This window comes from Drosophila subobscura, chromosome O, assembly GCF_008121235.1.
Source record: "Drosophila subobscura isolate 14011-0131.10 chromosome O, UCBerk_Dsub_1.0, whole genome shotgun sequence".
Lineage (NCBI taxonomy): Eukaryota > Metazoa > Arthropoda > Insecta > Diptera > Drosophilidae > Drosophila > Drosophila subobscura.
The window spans coordinates 1,970,959-1,992,818 of NC_048533.1; the positions used below are offsets into that span (position 1 = coordinate 1,970,959).

At 34.0% G+C, this 21,860-nt stretch overlaps 1 protein-coding gene across 1 annotated transcript; it reads left to right on the plus strand.

Moving 5' to 3' along the window:
* Positions 1-787: 787 nt before the first annotated feature.
* LOC117897781 (homeobox protein Nkx-2.1) lies at positions 788-20,428 on the plus strand. The gene is made up of 7 exons (XM_034806829.1): positions 788-1,094; positions 3,441-3,913; positions 5,223-5,434; positions 8,305-8,456; positions 11,622-11,717; positions 18,294-18,380; positions 19,739-20,428. The coding sequence occupies exons 2-7, from the start codon at positions 3,489-3,491 to the stop codon at positions 20,168-20,170; spliced, it is 1,404 nt and encodes a 467-aa protein (XP_034662720.1). The 5' UTR covers positions 788-1,094; positions 3,441-3,488; the 3' UTR covers positions 20,171-20,428.
* Positions 20,429-21,860: the final 1,432 nt, after the last annotated feature.

Below are 21,860 nucleotides of genomic sequence, written 5' to 3' on the forward strand. Positions count from 1 at the left end.
AATGGATAGTAGATAAATATTCTATGTGCGCGTCAGGAAATTTAGCGCTCATTATTCGGAACTATTAGTAAAACAGTGTTTAAGCGGGGAAACAAAAATCAATTATAATATCCTGAAAAAATTGTGTGAACTTAATGCACGTTCTCTAGCGGTCATCAAAATTGTGATTAATTTCTTGATAATGGATAAATAGATCAGACGTATTCATTTAAGATATGTGAATGGTGCAGAGCTTGTCAAAAAATGTAAGGAGAGTAAGAGCACGGGTCGGCATTGTTATATTGTGTGAAAATACCGGCTTAGCAGAAGTTTCATTGTTAGCAGAAAATTCAACAATTTGGAAGAAGGAAATGTGCAGCATTCCTGAACTATTTTAAAACCCATAGGCTTAACTGGGGTTGAAACAACATCTTTGTTGCTATTGGTGGACTACTTTTGTCAGAATAACGATTCAAATGCATATGTCATGTATTCAACGTTATATGAGCAGTAGCCATCTCTTTCTGGTGTACTCAAACCGACATGCCATTGTTGGAGCGAGTGAAACGAAACGAGTATAACGCGAAACGAAGGCAGTAGGTAGAGCTGTTACAACGAGCAGCAGTAACCTCACGACGAATTTGCTTGCTGCCCAGCCCTCAATATTTCTCGAGCTGGTATTGGCTGGCTAAAGAAAAATGAATAAGCAATATTTCATGTTTGTTTTGTTCAACGAAGTGTATAGCCAGTACCAAACACAGCACAAAGTCATCGTTAATAGGAAAAACTTATTCGAGGGCTATCCAGAAGCCATCTGAGGAGTACTCGTCAGTACTGTTCAGACCTCTTATTTCATTTGACGGAATCGTGTCGAGTGGATATTCATAATAAATTCACTGACGTGGGCTTATATGTGTTGAAATTTACATACATACTTATTTTGTGCTGAAGAAACAAAAATCAGGTGTTACATATTCTAAGTGATTTGGCAGTAAACATTTTATCTTCAGAACCAAGCTTAAAATCACCACCTAAAATAGTTCAACATCAAGTTCATGTTTACCAATTTATTAGATTGGGGATATACTCTGCTATATGTTTATATACAAAATTGAGTGAGTTCAATGGATATGATTACATTTTAAACGTGAAAACTGTGAACCCAATTACAAAAAACAAGTGACTCCAACTACAAACAAAAATTGGATTAAATACAACTTTGTTTCGTTGAATTAAAGTATTCGCATTTTATATGTTGTACATATATGTATTTATATGTACATATATAAAGTATACAATGTTTTAGGAAATTGTTTGTTCTTCTACAGTAAAAGAAACGAAGAAAGAACGACCATGACAATAAGCTAATGCACTTACATAAATCAGAGCCATTTAATTGTTAATAAGCGATCATAAGTATATGTACGTTAAGTATTTTTATATTTACAAACATACATAAATAAGTACATAATCTTTCTCAAATTGATTAATATTGACACTTTTGGGTGTGTCGTTAGATGGAAGCCTTTTGTTTGTTTTCAGTGCAAAGATACATATGTATGTATTTATGTAAATACATAAAATGTAAATGACTAAGCATATCCGTATCCTTTATGTGCATGTTTAAAAGCTTATAAAAATAAAATGAAATGTTAGCCTAATTATTCTTCATCGTAGCCAAGGGATACCACTTCAGTAACTATTTGTAAATTATTAATATAGCTTCTGTCATATGAGGTTAGTGATGTGAATGATATGTGAATGCTCCTTAGTCTGCCATTTTATATACAAAAACGAACGAAAAGTATCTTGTGTCAAAACAGCAGGCATACACATACATTTGTATGTACATATGTATTATGTAGGCACATACTTATCAATGTATGTACATACATAGAAAAGGTAAAAGCATACACCAAAGGCGTGCTATTATTTGTATAGTGTTCGTGTATTACATTTTAAACTTTCTGTTTGGAAACAAAATGACTACGTTCATCCAAATACCAGCTTAGAATAAAAAAGTTTACAAGTTTAAAAGGTTTACCTACGAATAATAGAAAAAAACAATCTGAAATCCACACCACACTATAACGGACAGATTAATGCCTATCTTACCCGAATGTAGAGCAGTTCCACATCCGTCTCTCCGTCAGTTTTAAATGTATCTGGATGTAGCTTTGTACACATTTCTGTTTTTGCTAACAGAATATGTAAGTGTGTAAATAAATGGAACATACAATGTACATAATTATGTATGCATGTACATTAATAACGTACATATACATACATATAACGGAACAGCCAACATTAAAAAATAGGCCGAAAAACACCGCGAGACATTTTTTCCGAAAATCATTAAAACAAAATGATTTTTTTTGTATGAAATGAACGTGACGAATAAAAAAGTTCATCAGTTAAACAAATACAAGCTACAGTCAGAAGGATCGAAATAAATCAGCACAGTAATATCCAAATCGGTTGACTACGTCTAGTAGCTGGCTTAGCTGGCTTTTGTGTTTGTATGCATTTAAATACATACATACATAGATAAGTATTTACAAGCTAAATATTCCTGCATATTACATATGTATATAAAACATTTGGCCATAGATATTAGACTGTTGTGTTTTTTACAATGTAATTTTAAGCAAAGAATATTCATGGTTTAATGGAACAATAAGCTTCTTACAGTAGTGTTTAAGAACTTAAAATAATTAAATTGTAATAATTGTACTTGAGCCTCGAAATAAATGTAGATAGCGCTTGCAGTAAAGTAAGTTTGATGGCTGAGCTTGGAACTTTATACATACATACATACATGTACATATGCTCCTAACTTTTTTACTGCAAAGCGCTCTAGTCAGAGCGTATGTACTTACACATGTACATATGTACATATGTAAGTACCTATTTACATACATATGTACATAAATGAATACAGACAAATATGTATTGTAATTACTGTATGCATTGTAATGAAATGCTAGTGCGAAGTTTAAGTCAGATAAAACTAAGAGCCTATACATATAATCAGACTTAGCCACGGACATGGCCCCATCGACTCAGTTTGTCGTTCCGATTAATCAAAAATGTATGCACATACATAGAAGTACATACATATGTATATGTACAGCATACAGCATATGTACATCATGTAGTACCGTCATAGAATAAGTACATATGTACATGCATACGTAGTTCTTCTTAAATCATATGGATCAGTAAATGACGATAAATGGTACGATGGCAGTAAAAACAACTGAATAGATGGTATCAAAAACTTTTTTGATTTGAAAGATAATCAATAAAAATAAAAAATGGCTATTTAAATGCTAGCTAGATATTTTGTAGTATTTCTAAAATAGGATTAATCAGATAGCGCATTTTTATAAGAGACACTGTAATCATCAATGTATTTCACAATTCCTTGGAAATAATAACAGTTTAAATTCTAATTCTAGAGTTATAAAATTACGTGGATTTTGCAAGCTGCTGATAAATAACTTCGTATGTCAGCCTCAAACCTTGTTAATACATCAATAAATGAAAAGAAATGCTATAGAGAAATAACCATAAATGGAGAGCCACATTTAACTGCATTAAATGAATCGGATTTGGTTATGAGTTTATCTCCAAAAGACATACTTATACCTTTAGCAATTTCCCAGCATCACCAACTGGAGCCTCCTACCAAATTAAATACTAACGAAACATCGGCACAGAACCCGATTTCCACAGCAGCCGCTGCAGCGGTTGCACATCACCATCATAATATTTCAAATATTCACCACCTTCAGAGCCTGCATAGCCAGCATCAGAGTTCTTTATTTAATAACAATCACTCAACACCATTTAGTGTCACCGATATTTTAAGTCCAATAGAGGAATCATATCGCAAACTGGAACTAAACGGAAATCCCCCATCTCCGTTTCGGTAAATATAATAGGTTAATCTTGAATTGTGTAAAAGGCCAATTGGTAGATACTCGTAGAATATTAATATTTACTAGTATACTCTTACAAGTAGTCTTTAAGATGTCCGTTAGATAATTTTATCTAATAATACAAATACCTTTACCGCTTATAATGTAAATTATATCCAAAGAGCTCTATCTATTGGGACATGCCATCTTTCTTAGAACTATTTTAAGTTAACATTTTATAAAAAAAAGACAAAGCCGATATTCCAGACATATAAAAAAAAAACTCCATATAAATTCCATATATTTCCACATAAGATGCCATAATGATAGATGCTTTGCAAACAATATTCAAAATAATAGCAAAGCCGACAAAGGCATCTGTCTGCCCGAACACCAGTCTTTCTGCACGACTGTTTCGATTCAATCTCGTCTCACAATTTGAAGCTCTCTTTTAGTTTCTGTGCACACCCTTCGCTTTATCTGACATAGAAATTACTGAAGGTTATAAATGGCATTAAGATACGGAGGTAGTGTCACACTTAGCGTCTTTTTATACCCGGTACTGAAAGAGTTAAGGAGTATACTAGACTTGTTGTCAAAGTGATAAGTGTAACGCATAGAAGGGAATCTTTCCGACCCTATAAAGTATATACATAATTGATCATCATCAATAGCCGAGTCTATGTGTGTCTGTCCGTCTGTGCATCCGACCGTCCGTCGTAAAAGCTAGAGCTATTTGCCTCAAGACTGCTGTGATATTACACCGATACAAGTGTATTTCAGCACGGCAAAAATCTGCTGTATCCACAAATTTAAAGATAAGATAAAATTAAAAATTCAATTCCGTAGGGATAATCTATATCTATCAGATCCCCGAATTGGGATTAGATATCATCATTATTATAGCCAAGATAAAATTAATTTGCAGTGGATACCCCCCGCCGGATATCTTTTTTCAGATATTTATGGCATCGAGAAAAAAGAGCCTCCCCTCAGTGGCTCCCTTTACGTATGTATGTATGTACATATGTATGTATGTATGTATGTAAGTATGTACATTCCCATGTATGACGACATGTATTTTCTAGTTATTCCAAATCTGTTGCACAGAAGCTCGAATTTCCTTATGACCGGAATGTCGACATAGACGTCATTATTTTACTTATTGCAGACTAACTGTACACTTTATACAATGTTATTTCTATAACAATTAAAATATACATGCATACATATCTATATCCACTTATGTATGTATGCAATTGAGTCATTGTCATAGTAGTCATTTAATTCAAATTATCTCTAATTCTCTTTTTTTTATAGATCCAATTCAAGTGGTAGTAGTATAAATTCCCCCGGAACATTAACTGCTTCAACCATGGCGAATCCATACGCCATGGGATCCTTATATCATAGTCCGGGAGTGCAAAGTTATTGTGGACCAACAGATAATTTATCTCTCGCCGGCCACTACACAGACATGAGAAGCTCTGCGTCATGGTACGGATCAACAGCCAATGACCCAAGATTTGCAAGTAAGTATAAAATAATATATGTACATATACAATACATATGTATTTAATAGATGTATGTATGTATGTACATATGTATATGTATATGTAATATACATACATTTATACAAATGTAGAAATATGTTATAAAAATATTTATGTTAAGCCAAAAATTAACATGCATATGTACATACATATGTATGTAAGTAAGAATGTCCAGTTTTTTTTATATATATACATACGTACATATGTATGTACATATGTGTTAGGTATGGATGTGTATGACCCGATTCGGATGTATGCAATTGAACGAATTGAGCAGGTGCAAGACCATTACAATACGATAGAAAGTGAGTGCGATAATGATGACAATCAGTTAAATACTAACTAAGGGCAGGCGGACCGAATTTCCCGATAGAAGGAGAGCGTTAGAACAGTTCGGGCTGCTGCTAAGCATATAAATGGAAAGATCGCGTGAAAACTGCAGCAACGGAGAAAGCCTTATAGATAGACGAAAAACCGGCCGCTGTCGCTCGTAAGCATATACGATTTAAAATATCACAGTGGGCAGTAGCAATATCAAACAATAAACGAGGCCTTACGTAGTGCTGCACCACCATTATTGATCTCATTTTAATGATATTCGACTCGATGATACTTGGAGATTTTGAAGAGATTCATGTATGTGTGTATGTATGGTCTAGAGTTCAGATTTAGACCATAACTTTGTGAGCCATGTACATATGTATGTACAAACGTTTGTTTAGAGTCTAAACTTTAGACTATTCTCGACTTTCCGAATGAAATTCTGTTTGATAATTTATGCGTTTTATGATAGATCATTTTAATTAATGTCAAATATTTTATTGTATGCTTTCTGCTCTTGTGTGTTAGAAACAAAATTTAAACCGAAAAGCTGTATTCTGTAAGTTGAAAGTTTTTGGTTAAATAAAATGTATAAATATTTGTAGAACCGCTGTGTCAGGATAATCGCCAGAATCTTTAGACAATTGTCCCCTTGTGACTAGGCATTTCAGAAAAACATCAATATAAGCACATACCAACATAAAAATATATGTACATATGTACATACATATGTGTGCGTTTATATGTATGTACATATGTGCATATTTAAAAAAACTCTTCCCAAAACCTTCATTCGAAGGAAAATAAAAAAACCAAAAGAAAGAAAAAAAGTACTTGACATTTTTTTGGGATTTATTTTCACTTAGAGATATTCATATTCATTCATAACTGCTTAGTCATGCAATCAATGTAGATTCTTATTAATTCTATGTTTATTCAAAAATAATTAAGTACTAATGCTGCGGTGTGTAATGCTCGACCACGATTTACCCTATTCTACCTTACCCTTATTCATTCATACATACATACATATGTACATAGCTGCAATTTATGTAAATCGATCTATTATTGGGCTGTACATAATGATTTGTGAATACTTACTCGTACCTTACATTTACAAAATCGCATACGAACTGCAAATCGTCTGTATTCAAACCTGCAACGATACTTTATATGTAAACTAAAATACCCAGCAACTACCCTATGTGTTTCAGGTATGAGAAGGCATGTGTGAAAATAATTGATTTTTAAATTATTTGGTTGTCATTGTTTATTTTAGAAATGGAAAGATGATTGTGGACTTTTCAATTTACGGCCCTTCAATTTCGTTGAATGTTTTTCTTCGATGTATGTGTGTATGTCTGTATGTATGTATATATGTACATACATACATACATGAATGTTTCAATGTGCATATGCGTTCAGCACACATGCATGCATACATATGCACATATGTACATTAATTGTAAATATGTACACATATATTCATATGTACATACATATGTACATATATACGCATATGGTCATGTATGATTGTGCATTGGTTGGTGCATATTGGATCGCTTCTGATCTGCCTATTGTAAATGGACATTGGGACATTAGTCGATTCAAATTATTAGTACCTTCTCTTATCGTCTGAGCAACTTTGGGCAACTTCTCAAATTATAATTGGCCGCATAGGAGAACAGCTGTCATACCGGACGAAACCCGCTGGCAAAAACTTAAAAAAAAAGAAGACTTTTTCCACAATAATACGCGTCACAACTTTTATACCAGGCACTCAGTACTACATTTGCACCTTAGCGGTTATTTGTCAAATTTTACATTTTTTCTTCATATGTATGTCATCTACATCAACAACACTACTCACGCCAACACGCTCCAGAGACGCGGCAGAGGCAGAGACGTGTCAGAGACAGAGGCCTCTGCCACTGCGCGAAGCAGAGTGTGAATGAGAGAATGTGCAAAAAACAAATATAAGCTGCGGAACGGGGTGGGTTTTGCCACTGCAAATTAATTTCTTTATTGTGGCCATAATAATGCTCCAATCGGATCCCAATTTTGTGATCTGATAGATATTGTCATTCCCTTCGGAATGGCGTTTTTAGTTTTCTTTTATCTTCAAAATAGATTTGGGAGGTTTTCGCCCTTTTGCGGGGGCGGAAGGGGGCGTGGCTCATTTTTGAAATACACTTGTAACAGTGTGAGCACACAGAAGTCTGGATGCAAAAGTTGGTGGCTCTAGCTTTTATAGTGTCTGAGATCCAGGCGCTCAACAAGCCGGACGGACAGACAGACATGGCTCAATCGACTCGGCTATTGATGCTGATCAAGAATATATATACTTTATGGTATAAATACAACCGTTATTCGCACAAATACAATATACCCTATTTACTCTTCGAGTACCGGGTATAAAAACCGGCAAAGCCCTTTTTATTTACCAATGTTTTTTTCCTAAACGCCGAAATCTAACCTGGAAGGCGATGTGAGAGTTATATTTAAATTTTAAAATTGTTTTCTTTCAGTATCCCGTCTCATGAGTACGACAGCCAGTGGATCAATGAGTCACATGGGAAATATGAGTGGATTAGCAGCATGCAGTGTTAGTGATACAAAACCACTACAGTTTCCTTTGGCACAGAGAAGAAAACGAAGAGTTTTATTTACGCAAGCTCAGGTTAGTACAACATAATCACAATCAAAATAATCTATCCCATCGACATGCGTCTCAAAACGTTGCATAAAACAAACTTGCATAAAAGTTGTTCTGTACTGATTCAATACGTTGAACCGATGGCACCATATGCATGAGCCGTATTCTATATTCAGACGAACCTGCGAGATATACATACATATGTATGTATGTACATAGAGAGAGCCATGAAATTTCATTAGTTTTTATTTCGAGGCGTATTAAGGTTTACCATAAAAGGTCATTAAAGTATTAGGTGTAGATGGCTACCCTGTGGTACCACAGTAGTAACTATAACAGTTGAAGATGCGGATTTTTTTAAGAGGACTCTTTGGGACCTAGAACAGAGCTAGTTAAGAATCCATTGCAAAAGATTAGCCGGAAACCTTAGAAGGTCAACCTTTCTTGGAAGAAGTGAGTGGCTTCCATAGTCGAATGGCTTACTGAAATCAGTATAGGCAATATACGGGTGCAAGCGACGGTGGAAGGCTTTAATGATAAAGGGGGTGAACTCTAAAATATTTGTGGTTGTTGATCGTCGCCTTATTTATACATACATAAGTGCTGGGATGCTGTCCTCAAGCATTTTAGGAATAGCGAATAACATAGATATACCCTTATATTTCTTTAGGTCAGACTTACTTTCTTTCTTATGAAGAGGAATTATAAAAGAATTATTCCAGATGGGGGATACAACATCATGAAGCAGTGAGCTTTCATTTAACATGGATCTTATAATGCCGTTCGACCTTGGGAAACTGTTTGGATACAGATTTCCAGAGTTGCTTTCCATAGGTTAGATTGTTTGAAAAAATGGTGCAAAAGGACCGGCAATTGCCACGATACAGAAAATTGCAAGGCGCAGCACAGTTATGATAGAAGAGGACAGACATCATGACGTTTGTGCAACTGCATATTTATCTGTTCATTTTATTCTGTTTCTATAATATATTAGTTATCTGTTCTACTATAATGGTCCCCAAAACTCTTCGATTACCGGAAATACAAATGCCTTCTCAAAAGGACCTTTGAATCATTATTAAATTTGCTGTCTTAAAATGAGGGTGAGGCATTATTGGTGTAGATGCCCAAAATGGAGGCATTCGTTGCGGTATCTTCTTTCTCTGTATTGTGGGTAATTGCCTGCCACAATTTGTCGACGCATTAAGAAAATATACTGAGGATGGATGTGCGGACATTCTACTCTTACTGTTTACGAAGCTGATTAGGGTCCTGTGAAAACCGTTTTCTGCAACGAGATAGGTACTTCCTACAGCATTGAGCATTAAGAACGGAAAAATTTGAACGAGATATTACATAACAAAATCTCTAATGAGACTATTGAGCTTCGTAATCTCGGCTTTGCGAAAGCAGCGGGCGGTAGATCCAATATCGAACCACACTTCGAAAGTAGGATGGTAGCAGTCTTCAGGGATAGTGAGAGGAAATGCTCAAAGCACTGATCAATCAATCGACTAAAGGAATTTATCAGATGGTTGACTTGAGACAGACACAGTTCTAGTACAATATCAATAAGCTTATGTCGTGACATGTTTACAAGATTATAATCTTGTTAACAGAAGACCAAACAGTTCCTGGCAGGTGGGCCATCTTTATCAAATGGCGAGGAAGAAACATTTTTTAAGGCGGACAGGTGATGCTCGTATATATTAAGTCGGTGGAATCTACGATATATAAAATGGCCGGGAGAATCAGTCTTAAACACTGGAATTCCAGGTCTTGTGAAACCTGGACATGGAAATGCTCTGACGTAAAGTGTGTACAGACCGGCCAAAACTTTGTAACTAAGAATCTAAGCCTTTGATCAGGTTTCGGTAAACAAAATGAACATGGGAAAATGTGAAACTATCCATAAATAAAGTGATGAACTTACTACGTTGGACGCTAGCATTTTGATAGGCTACTAGGAGGGAAGTCAGCTTTTTGACTTAGATGAACTGCAGTTTAAAAAGCACCATGGAGCAGAGAAGGAAGCAGCAAGGAAGGGGCCTATTCTTCTTCTTAGCCTTAGCCTCTTTCACAACCTGGAGCTCTAGCCAATATTTGGTAGGGCATATGGTCGCGAAATGAGTCGGCGATACGCTAGTTATGAAAGAATCTATCTCCCTGGCATAAGGGAAATTAAACTTATTCACCCTTATGTAAGCCGACGGCTCGTATTTCACTTTGTATAAAAGCAAAGCAGTTACATTATTTGATTTGAGGTCAAAACTGTCTTTCAAATAACACACGTAATATCTTTTTGAATAAACTGGCATGTAAACATAAGAACAAAAATGTCATACCTTGCATTCCATCTTTTTTTTTAAATTACCCAATATTTTCTGAGTATATATGTATATGTATACATGTATATATGTATATATGTATGTATACGGGAATGCATATATTTATGTATTTTGCATGGGGATACTTACTTACATTTCTACATACATACATACATATGTACATATGTATGCAAAGTGCATAAGCACGAGTTGTTAAGCATGCACACACATTAATATGTACGTATGCTTCTACATATACCCAAACGTATGTATATGTATGTGTGCGCACGTATGTATGTATGTACATACATACATATATCCAACGGTAGTAAGTAACGTGCGGCATGTGCAAACAGGCATTTGCACAAAGTAAACATAAACTCATAAAAATATTTGTATTTATTTAAGACTTCAAGACTTCAAGTGTACGGTAAATATAAAATTCGTTTTTCATTATAACATTCACAATATTCGAAATGGATTTTACTTGGCAACCAAGCTAACACAACAAAAATAACATAAAAGAAAGAATAAACGGTTCAATAAAGTAGCCAGGGTATTAATGGGGTATTTTAAAGGTCCAGTTCGCCTCACCTTTTCTGTAATACATTTCACATACATATGTATATACATACATATGTATGTGCATACAGACATTCATACATACATACATATGTACATATGTATGTACATGAAAATAAGGGGCATACCGAACTTGTGTACATTTTTATGTGAACAATCGGCAAGATTTTTAATACATATACATACATACTATGTATGTACACATATATTTATGAATGTATATTACACTCAATACACATTAAAATATATTGATCATTATTATTATTATATTATATTATAGGTCTATGAACTTGAAAGAAGATTTAAACAACAGCGGTATCTTTCTGCACCAGAACGAGAACACTTGGCCAGTCTTATTCACTTAACACCAACACAGGTAAACAGAACAATTTTATTTGGCATCTAGTTGTTTTTTTTTACTGTACCACAAAACATTCATGCAATACTCGGGGTCTTATTGTTTAATACTTACATTTTGGTAACGAAATATCAAGTGACTTATATACATACATATATATTATATATGTACATATAAATACATATATTTTTACACACATGCATACATATGTACATATGCATGTATGCATCAAAATACCTTATTGGACAAATTAATTTTCTCAGTACAAGTTGTCGATCTACTTAATTCGTTGGGAGGGTATACATTAGTGGCTTATTTCGGGGAAATCTCTCATAGTAATGGTACTAATTCAAGGTATTAAACCCACTCTCTGGAAAAACGTCTTTTCCCGATCAATTTTAAAGTAGGTTCTAATTTTTCTAAATTTTTAAAGTTATTTTGACTAATTTTTTTTAATGTCGAATGACCTTTTGGCTTATTTAAAATTTAGCCGTGGCCTTCCCGAATAATTTTTACCAGCCTAAACTTATTATGGAACCTTGTATTTACATACATATGTAGTGAACCATAGATTAGCCTTTTCCAAGCTATTCGGCGATTTTCCGAGCAGTTTTCCTTCCATGGTCTATGTCCATAATTTCGAAAAGGATTGCTCTCCTGGGGGGGCATACAAAATGTTTTTGTTTCGCCTGGTATATATCCAGGCATCCATGGCATACATTCGAAAAGAAAAACCGGGACTTTGAAAAGATTTTTAGAAAAAAACGGGAATTTCCTTTGGCATTTTTGCCCTGTCCGATTATGCGTTGAGCCTCAAAACATTTTTTGGTTTTCCGATTAAAACTAACTGTTCTCACTAAAAAGTATGACTTCTTGTTAATGATTTGGATAGGATAAGTTTAATAAAAAGTGAAAAAACGGTTGGTTTAAGATCTGATAGTTCTCTACGATAATGTTGGAAGATAGTTTCTTATCTTTAAAATTGTGGAAGGCACAGATCTTCGACTTTTAGCTTACCGTCTGGATAATATTAAGCTTTCAAAATTAAAAATGATGATTTTTGTGCGGTATTTTTTACGTAACTTTGAAACAACTTTTAAGAGTCGAAAAAAAGTAAATCATCTTCTTTATTTTTTTGTGCACAGGTTTGACGTTTAAGGTATTGTTCTTCAAAATCAACGGAGAGCCGGTTTTTTTTTTAGTTTTTCTGGCTAAGTTCCTTACAAGCAGATGTTAAGTTCATTACAAGCAGAAGTTTTTCGAAAACAAGTAGCGGTACCACTAAAAAAAAGTTAAAAATATACAATATTTTAAAACTTCTCAACAAAAAAAATCTTTCATTGAAAAAACAAAATTTCATTAAACCATTTCTAAGCTCCATAAGCTTCTAAGTGAAATTGGTTTGAAGCCGAATTATCGTGTCGGATAATTGTTTTGAAACTGATTGTGTACATATGTACATATGTATGTATGTATATGAGGTCGGAAAGCGAAAGTTTCCGTGCGTACTTTTCGACCACAAGTCTAAAATGGTCTTCGAGTACCGGGTATACAAATATAAAATATTCTTCAGAACTATATACATTTATTCTCGTTGGACGGTGCTATGTTATGATATGAAAACAGACCTAAAATTAGTCAATTATAGTTACAATTTGGTTTTTTTTTTGCTCGGTGTGCAAATTTGTTTTTAAGCTTGAATATTGTTTGAGGCCCACGTCATATGGTCGTGAATCTTGAGGGTTCCAAATAACTTAGATTTTAGACATTAGATCCTTGAAAAATAACCTATTCTTTTCAATGAATGCTTCACACATACATACATACCTGTATGAATAGGGATGTATCAATGGGCGAATGCATATCAAATTGTAGGTATAAAGAGTGTTTAGAGTATGAACATAGGTACTATATGTACGTACTTACAAATATTTAAGTTCATATGTACATACATATGTACGTATAGTTTAATAATTTAGGTGCTTCACTACCTTTTTATAAACACAATGGCCATGCCCTTTAATTGTAAAGAACATGATCAAACAATGACCACTTTCAATACACTTTAAGGGTGAGTTTAGAATGTATTATTTCCTCATTGTTCTTTAATGCATTTTTATCTTTCAAAAACAGCCACTGTTGTGAGCATATACAATTTTATTTGCTCTGGATCTGCTTTATTCAAAGGTAATCAGCATCCATCTTTATGTGGGTAGGCTTTGTAGAAAATTTTCAAAAAATTCAACTGAAGGGTGACAATACAATTCAAATGTTTTTATTGTTATAACACGTCGCATCCTAAACCTATTGTGCGGACCGCAAAAGTAATTGCTTAACCTAATGACAATTATGTGTTAAGTGGTGGGCATTGTTGTTATCACGCCCTTATATTTGTTCACTGATGTAAATATTAGTTGGTGCCTGCCTGCCCTAACGGCGTTACATCAATACCTTGGCTGTTATTGTTAGGTTGATCAAAAATGTGCTATGCATCATACATATTGGAGGAATCACACATTTAAGATTCATACAAAAAGTTTATTTTTACACAGTTTAGACAGTTTTAATCTCGATTTATCCTTCCATACTTAAATGTCTCAGATGGTTCTGGTTGAACGCATATGAGTAATTTTCAATTGAAATTAATAAACAAGGAAGAACTTTGTGAGTTCACACGTCACTACTTTTATAGCCAATATAGTATATAGTCAGTATATATACTGTAGATAGTAGTATATACATAGTGTACATATGTATGTACATATGTACAATAGTGTGCCAACCCCGTTTTAGTTGTACATTCATCATATACTAATTAAACGATAAATTCATCTCCATAAAAACAAATTATTTTTCCTGAAGTCTTAAACTCAAGTCACATTTTCAAATTACATCGCTTTGAGCCGTGATTTTCTATCAGTCTTAACTTCTAGGAGCAAACTGTGTGTTCAATATTTTTTATCGTTCCGCCTTTAACGAAAATAAATAATCTCGTTGGCCCGCTTGAGAACATGCCACGTATGATTGTCCATGTGAAAAACATAGTAATCCTAAATATAACCCACAAACGGGCAAAGTCCGTTGCCTAGCGACATACTAATTGTCATTACGAATGCTAATTTAATGAACTTTTCTTCTATGAACTTTCTATTCAAAATGGTTTCTTTGATAATTTTTCCAGTCGTTTTTTAACTAATCTAGTGCCATGAAATAGCCGTGGTTGGTTCAAATTTCGAATTAAATTAACCGGTGATTCAACTTTAAGTTGTAGTAGGTGTGGTGGCATGATTGGCAAATCTAGTGAGCTCAAAAACTCTGTGGATATTTTACAGCATCATTCTTATTGTAAACTGTATCAATTCAATTGTATGATAGCAATTCGCCTGGTAACAACTGCTCTATTTGTAAGTTTAAGGCGTCGACATTCACATTTTTTGCTGCCAAACTGGCTATTATTGCCAGACATGCATGATTTGTGTATTGCGCTTCTACATTTGGGAAGACTCGTTTAATGAGATCATCTTACGAATCAACTACTGTGCAGAAATCTATTGGCAGTTTTAAGCTGAATCAGTGCCGATAAGCAAGCTATTCAATGGTTCCGGTGGTGTCTCAATTCCAGATAGCTGCACTTTCCTGATGCATAACACATATGTACCATTTGACTCATGTTTATATTTAAACGCTTGACAATGGGGACATTCAATGGGTACATGGCACCAATCAATACTTTTTGTTGAGCCTAATTTTCAATATCTGGCTCGTATTGGAATGCGAGACGAAGGAAGCAAGCCGATTTAAATGCTCTATGTACTTGCTATCGTTGTCGGTCATTTTCTCTTATAGTGTCAATTATGTACCGGCGCCCATTTCTCCGTCGTAAAGACAATTACGACTCAATTCGTTAATTTCCTACATCTTGCAATTTAGATTCACACAACAGCGACATGCTCTCTCGCAAAGTTTCATTCACTTGTTCTGGGTAGTCGACTATTTGCAGCAGTATTTTATGACTTTCTCGAAGGTCTATGTGGGCCCAATTAAGTCTTGCTGTCATTGTTCACTGTATCACACACAAAAATTAACTCAATTCACAAAAAACTTTAAAAGCTGACACATACTTATTGAATGATTTTGAGACAAAAAACAAAACCAAATTTAGAGGAGCAAAGCCCTACTTGATCGAAAAAACACACACATTAAAATTTCGACTATATTAGTTAAGTGGGGCCATCTTTTTTTTTTCTCACTTTTTATTTATATATATTTGTTTAAATAGGACAGATTTATTTAAACAATACGTTGTTTTTTTTTATGTCAGGAACTTACAGCTCACGCAAAGGCAACTTGCTCAAAACACCAAAACGGCTATTAAAGAGCTAATGAAATGAAAAAAATAGTTTACATCCGATTCGCAAACCTTCTTAATATGCAAAAAAAATTGCATAACAATCGGTCGAGCCGTAAAGGCATCTTGATCAGAAACACTAGAACCGATTAAAAGTTTACATTTACGATTAGTTAAAATCCGATCCGAATTGGTTGAATAATTTTAGCTCAGACGTCTCTCCATAGATTTTGATGAGCGATACCTTAAACAACGCTGAATTTATTCACCTATACACAAAAAATAAGAAGACGCAGGGTATACTTTTTTTTACGACTTATCCTGAGTTTTTAAAGTCTAAATCAACATTTCTGCATTTCAAAGCATAATATTTTTCATACGGTAAGCTAAAACCACAGTGTTTCATAGAATGTCTAATTTTTCTTAATTTATCTGAAATAAAGAAACACTAGCTCTAAAAAACACTTACAAAAAATACCCAACTTTCAAAGTCTTTAAAAGTTTTGAAAGGAAAAAAAACAATAATTCTTTAAAAAAATATAAAGCCCTTAGTCTATCAGAAAAAGTTGGTTTGGTTCGAAGCGGGAAAAAAAAACTTAAATTTTATCGAGTGGTGTAATTGATCCGGCCGTTTAGGAGAAGTTCAGTCACAAGCCCCGTAACCCGAGAATTTTAAGTAAGTATGTATGTATGTAGATATGTAACTACATACATATATATGAACTTTAAAGCCGTAGTCGGCACGCACACGCATTACGTACATCGCTTCGACCACAAATCAAATATACCCTCTTACTTTTCGAGGTAAATTATGGATGAAATCTATCACTGAGGGCTGATCACGATGTTCTTGTGAACTCGCCCAGTTATTACAGCCAGAATGAAGAAAACTATTTTCCGTTGTTCCAGCCACCCTGACCTCTGCCTGCACACAGACTATCCCTCTCTCACACTCAGTCTTTTGTTTCACACAAACATGGTACCAGTTAAGGTAAGGGGTGAGTTTTGCATGCACGTAAGAGAGCACCAAAATTCTTTCTTGTTTTTTTGCGTACAGGTTTATGTTAAAGCAAGAAAAAGCTTCCTATATCGTGTTTTGAATATTTTCATGAAGATAAATAAATCTATGGAAAGAAAATAAGTACCGGTATTATTAAATTACATTCCTCAATAAAATCAAACTTTTTTTCCTTAGGGAACCAAACCAACTTTTTCTGAAAGATTATGAGCATTAAGATGTTTTAATCAATTATGGTTTTTTTTTCCATGCCAGAACTTTGTTTTTATCCGAGAATAAATTAAAATTATAATACATTTTCAATTCGATCTATCGATGTCCGTCGTTTTGGTGTTCCTAGGATATCAGGTCTATCAATTTATCAATCTATCAAATTGTCAGTCATATTGTCACATATGTATGTACATATATACATATATAGTCTCCGTTGTTCGATTGAAGGCCAGTAGATCGTTTAGCCAACACAAATTTTACGTTAAGTCTCTCATGCTAGCGCGTACATACATAAATACATATGTACATATGTATGGACATACATATGTACATACACACATACATATCTACATAGCCAAAGAGCCACAATTTGAAACAAATTGAAAATTTATTAGGAGAAATAACTCATTAATAAGTCACTTTTACATATTTGTCACTCCACTTCACAACCAATCTAGTCTGAATGGTAGAGATATATAGAGATGAAATGACAAATAAATTTTGGTACTCGTCCCCAGTGCAGAAGTTAACATCACACTACTTGTGCAAAAGCGATGTTTTACAACATAAACAGCTAATTAGATAAGTCAACTTACATATAATCTCGCAGTTTTCGCTACTAAAAGATCGACCTATAGATATAGAAATCGGCATATGTATAAGTATTTACATACATATGTATGTCCCTTAAGGTTTTTAAGCTGCTTTTACTTAAAGTCTGGTTAAATATGACCATTATTGATATTGATTAGCAATCCCAAAGGACGATAAAAAAAATATATATATTTTTTATCGACTCTTTTCACCGAAATTACTTGACTTACTGAAATTCTAGCTTGCTTACAGAAACAGCTTTATTCAAAACTAAGAAAAAGTATAAAAATTAAAATCCTAATATGCTTTTGCTTCGGGCAAAAATTACTGTGGGCATTGAGTATATACATTAATCATATTTCCTTGACTTTATATGCATTTAAGTTATTGACTAATGGGCCTATTACTATTGCTATTCTAGGTAAAAATTTGGTTCCAGAACCACAGGTACAAATGTAAAAGGCAAGCTAAAGAAAAGGCAATGGCGGAACAAAATCAACACAACCAGGTAAATGATTGTATATTTGATAATACTTACTGGCTGTAATTTTTAATCACGACGCTCGTACAGTGCAAAGGGTTTTGTATCCGCTGTTGTACCTTATTATACCCCGTACTCGAAGAGATTAGTACATATGCTTTTGATCAGCATCAAGAGCCGAGTCGATACTGACTTGTACGTGCGTCCGTCCGTCAGTCCCTCTTTTTTGTGGCCTAGTTCTTAGAGACTATAAGAGCTAGAGCAACCAAATTTTGAATTAAGACTGCTTTGATTTCACTGATTTGAAAATATCGCCCCGACACCACAAAGCACAAAAATTTGTAGCATCCAAAGTTTTGAAGGGAAAACCAAAACGCAGTTCAGTAGAAAATTGCCAATTCTATCAGATTCCTGAATCCTGGATTCATGGTATAAAGTGACTGGCTTGTACGCAAATTAAAACGTTCCACCTCGTTTTAACAATTACTGTGGCCATATGTTAATTGAAATAAATAAATAAATAAATATATACATACATATGTATGTATTGTATTGCACTGTTGAATTGTATGATAGCACGAATACAATTACATATACTAGCCCAAGCGTGATAATTTGACTTAATAAGCCGGCTTTCGTCGTGCAGTCGTGGAAAACGACCCAGAGAAAGAAGTGTTTCCAACCCCTTAAATGATACATACATATGTACATATGTATTTTTAATTTATCAGCATCAATAAGTGAGTTGATATAGCCGCGTGTCAAAGTTTATGACTTACGAAGTCTAATATGTGAATGAACCAACTAATGAATGAATGAATCATTTGTTTTCATCAGAGATCCGATGATTTTAACCGTGACAATGTTTTGGAGCGTAGTGAAAAATATGATCATTTACCTAATCAATAAATGCACACTAATATCATTGAATATTATAAACATATTAAGAAATTTGATAAAGATAAATATCCCTACACGACAAAATCAAACTTTTTTTTCGCTTCAAAACAAACAAAAGTAAATAAATTCACAAAAATCCAAGGTTTTGCATTTTAAAGCTTAATATTTTTTAAACGGTAAGCTAAAACCTCAAAGTGTTTGGGTACACTTTATAGATGCATATATCAGCTTTTCAAAATGACAAAGTTAATTACAACCAGATGCAAGATACTGAAGTTATGTTAAGAAAAAATCACAGATTTTAAAAAGTCTTTAAAAAAGTTCCGCTATAGAAGAAAAAAATTATCTTTAAACCATTTCAAAGCCCTACATATATCTTTCAGAAAAAGTTAGTCTGAATCGAAGCGGACAAATCATGTCGAGTAGTGTTAGTTGCATGTTTTGGTACATTGAGTAACCATTTTTATATTTATTTCTTCTTTTAGTCTGCAAGTTCGCCGAGACGTGTTGCGGTTCCAGTATTAGTTAAGGATGGAAAACCGTGTTCCGGAAGTAACAACACAACTCAGTCACAAACGCATGGTAATAGCTCGACACCCTCGGGCAACAATAGCAGTGCTAGTAATAGCGGAAACGCCAATAGTGGAACAGTAGCAGTATCTTCGAACGTAACGAGTGGCCTCAATCTAATATCAGGAGATGCACCTAATTCCCATTCACCTGATACATCTTCATCTCTTCTTGCAAGCTACGGAACTGTTGGAGGTTCCAATGTTGCTATGTTACAGCAGCCCTGCAACAATACTCTCATGTCAAACAGTTTAGCTATGGCATATAGAAACCAAAATAATTTTATTTCCAATGGGCATCAGCAGCAATGCGGAGGCTATTTGCCATTGCAAGGTAGAGCATGGTAAATATTTATAATAAGTACGATTCTTTCGATAGTGTATTCTATTCGGTTATTCTGTATGTATGTATGAACTAATGAAAAAATGTTTAGAGATGAAGTTGAAAGTGTTATATTGGATATCAATTTCATGAAATGAAATATACATATGTTTAAATTATACCTAACTATAACAGCAATAGTAAAAATATTTTAATATAATGTCTCCAAAAATCTCAATAACATAATGGCTTAAATTAAGTGTAAATAAATAAGCCAATGTATACAATTAAAAATACAAAAAATAAACAATTTGTTTGTATTGTCTATTTTGATAGGTGATTGAAAATTAACCATTTCTTGCATTCAATTCTGCATTAAAGTCGGTGTCAAAACGTGTTCAATCAATTGTAGATGTGAGAAGACTCAGCGAAAAATATCCGGATATCAGTTCATCAATGCAGTATACGAAATTCCAGAATATGAATGGAACTGCCAGATCCAAATCAGTAAGCGAGTCAATATACACGAACAGTCGGTTCGTCTGAAATCATCTAATTGATTCAGTTCGATAATTAGCAAAGTTCACTCTCGGCTGGCTCTATCTCGAGTTTTAGCAGTTAAAGGTAACTAATTTAAGAGGTAACTTTTAACATCCTCCATTTAATCACATATAGTGCTATCATCCTTTTACTATTACCTACTACTACCCATTACTTTAGGTGAGAGATCTTTCCCCTCTATCCCTCACGACATATTCGACCCAATTGGCAATAAGTGGTTTTCCCGACTTTGCGTGACAGTTGGCATTCTATGGGCCGTATTTTTTATACGAAAATAAAATTATTCTTTGTTGTCTGAAAGATAACTTAAATTTATGTATACTTAGTAGCGGAGCCTTTTGAGAGCAAAAACAAACAAACACAAAATGCACTGCATCAAATAAAGGTTTTGGCTTTTAAAAATACATAACTTTTCTGATCGACCAATCCACCAGAACTCTATGTGGAAAATATTTATTCCAGTTAATATCAATAAAAAAAATCTACTTTATTATTAATATTATTATTATTATTAGTATTGAATTCTAATAAAACGAAGAGGAATGTTTTGAGACGCGTACGGCTGAGGTAAGGAGCGAAACGAAAAAGTGGTAAAATGATGGAAAACCAAAATAATTTTATTTCCAATGGGCATCAGCAGCAATGCGGAGGCTATTTGCCATTGCAAGGTAGTGCATGGTAAATATTTATAAAAAGTACGATTCTTTCGATAGTGTATTCTATTCGGTTATTCTGTATTTGGGTATAAAGTACGGCGTTAAGACCAGTACTCAGTGGAACCAAAGTGGGCAGAAATAAAATTGGAAATAAAATTATTTTGGTTTTCCATCATTTTACCACTTTTTCGTTTCGCTCCTTACCTCAGCCGTACGCGTCTCAAAACATTCCTCTTCGTTTTATTAGAATTCAATACTAATAATAATAATAATATTAATAATAAAGTAGATTTTTTTTATTGATATTAACTGGAATAAATATTTTCCACATAGAGTTCTGGTGGATTGGTCGATCAGAAAAGTTATGTATTTTTAAAAGCCAAAACCTTTATTTGATGCTTCACCGGTACACCATTTTGTGTTTGCTTGCAACATAAAATCTGGTAAAAGTTCAAATTTTGTATTAAAACAAGCAGCAGTGAATTATTTGAAAATGGAT

Bases quoted from the DNA above. Each gene is read 5' to 3' on its own strand.
- LOC117897781 (XM_034806829.1), top strand. From the start codon at position 3,489: ATGTCAGCCTCAAACCTTGTTAATACATCAATAAATGAAAAGAAATGC. The intron at 8,457-11,621 runs GTTAGTACAACA...ATTATATTATAG, and splicing joins TTTTATTTACGCAAGCTCAG to GTCTATGAACTTGAAAGAAG. The intron at 11,718-18,293 runs GTAAACAGAACA...TTGCTATTCTAG, and splicing joins TTCACTTAACACCAACACAG to GTAAAAATTTGGTTCCAGAA.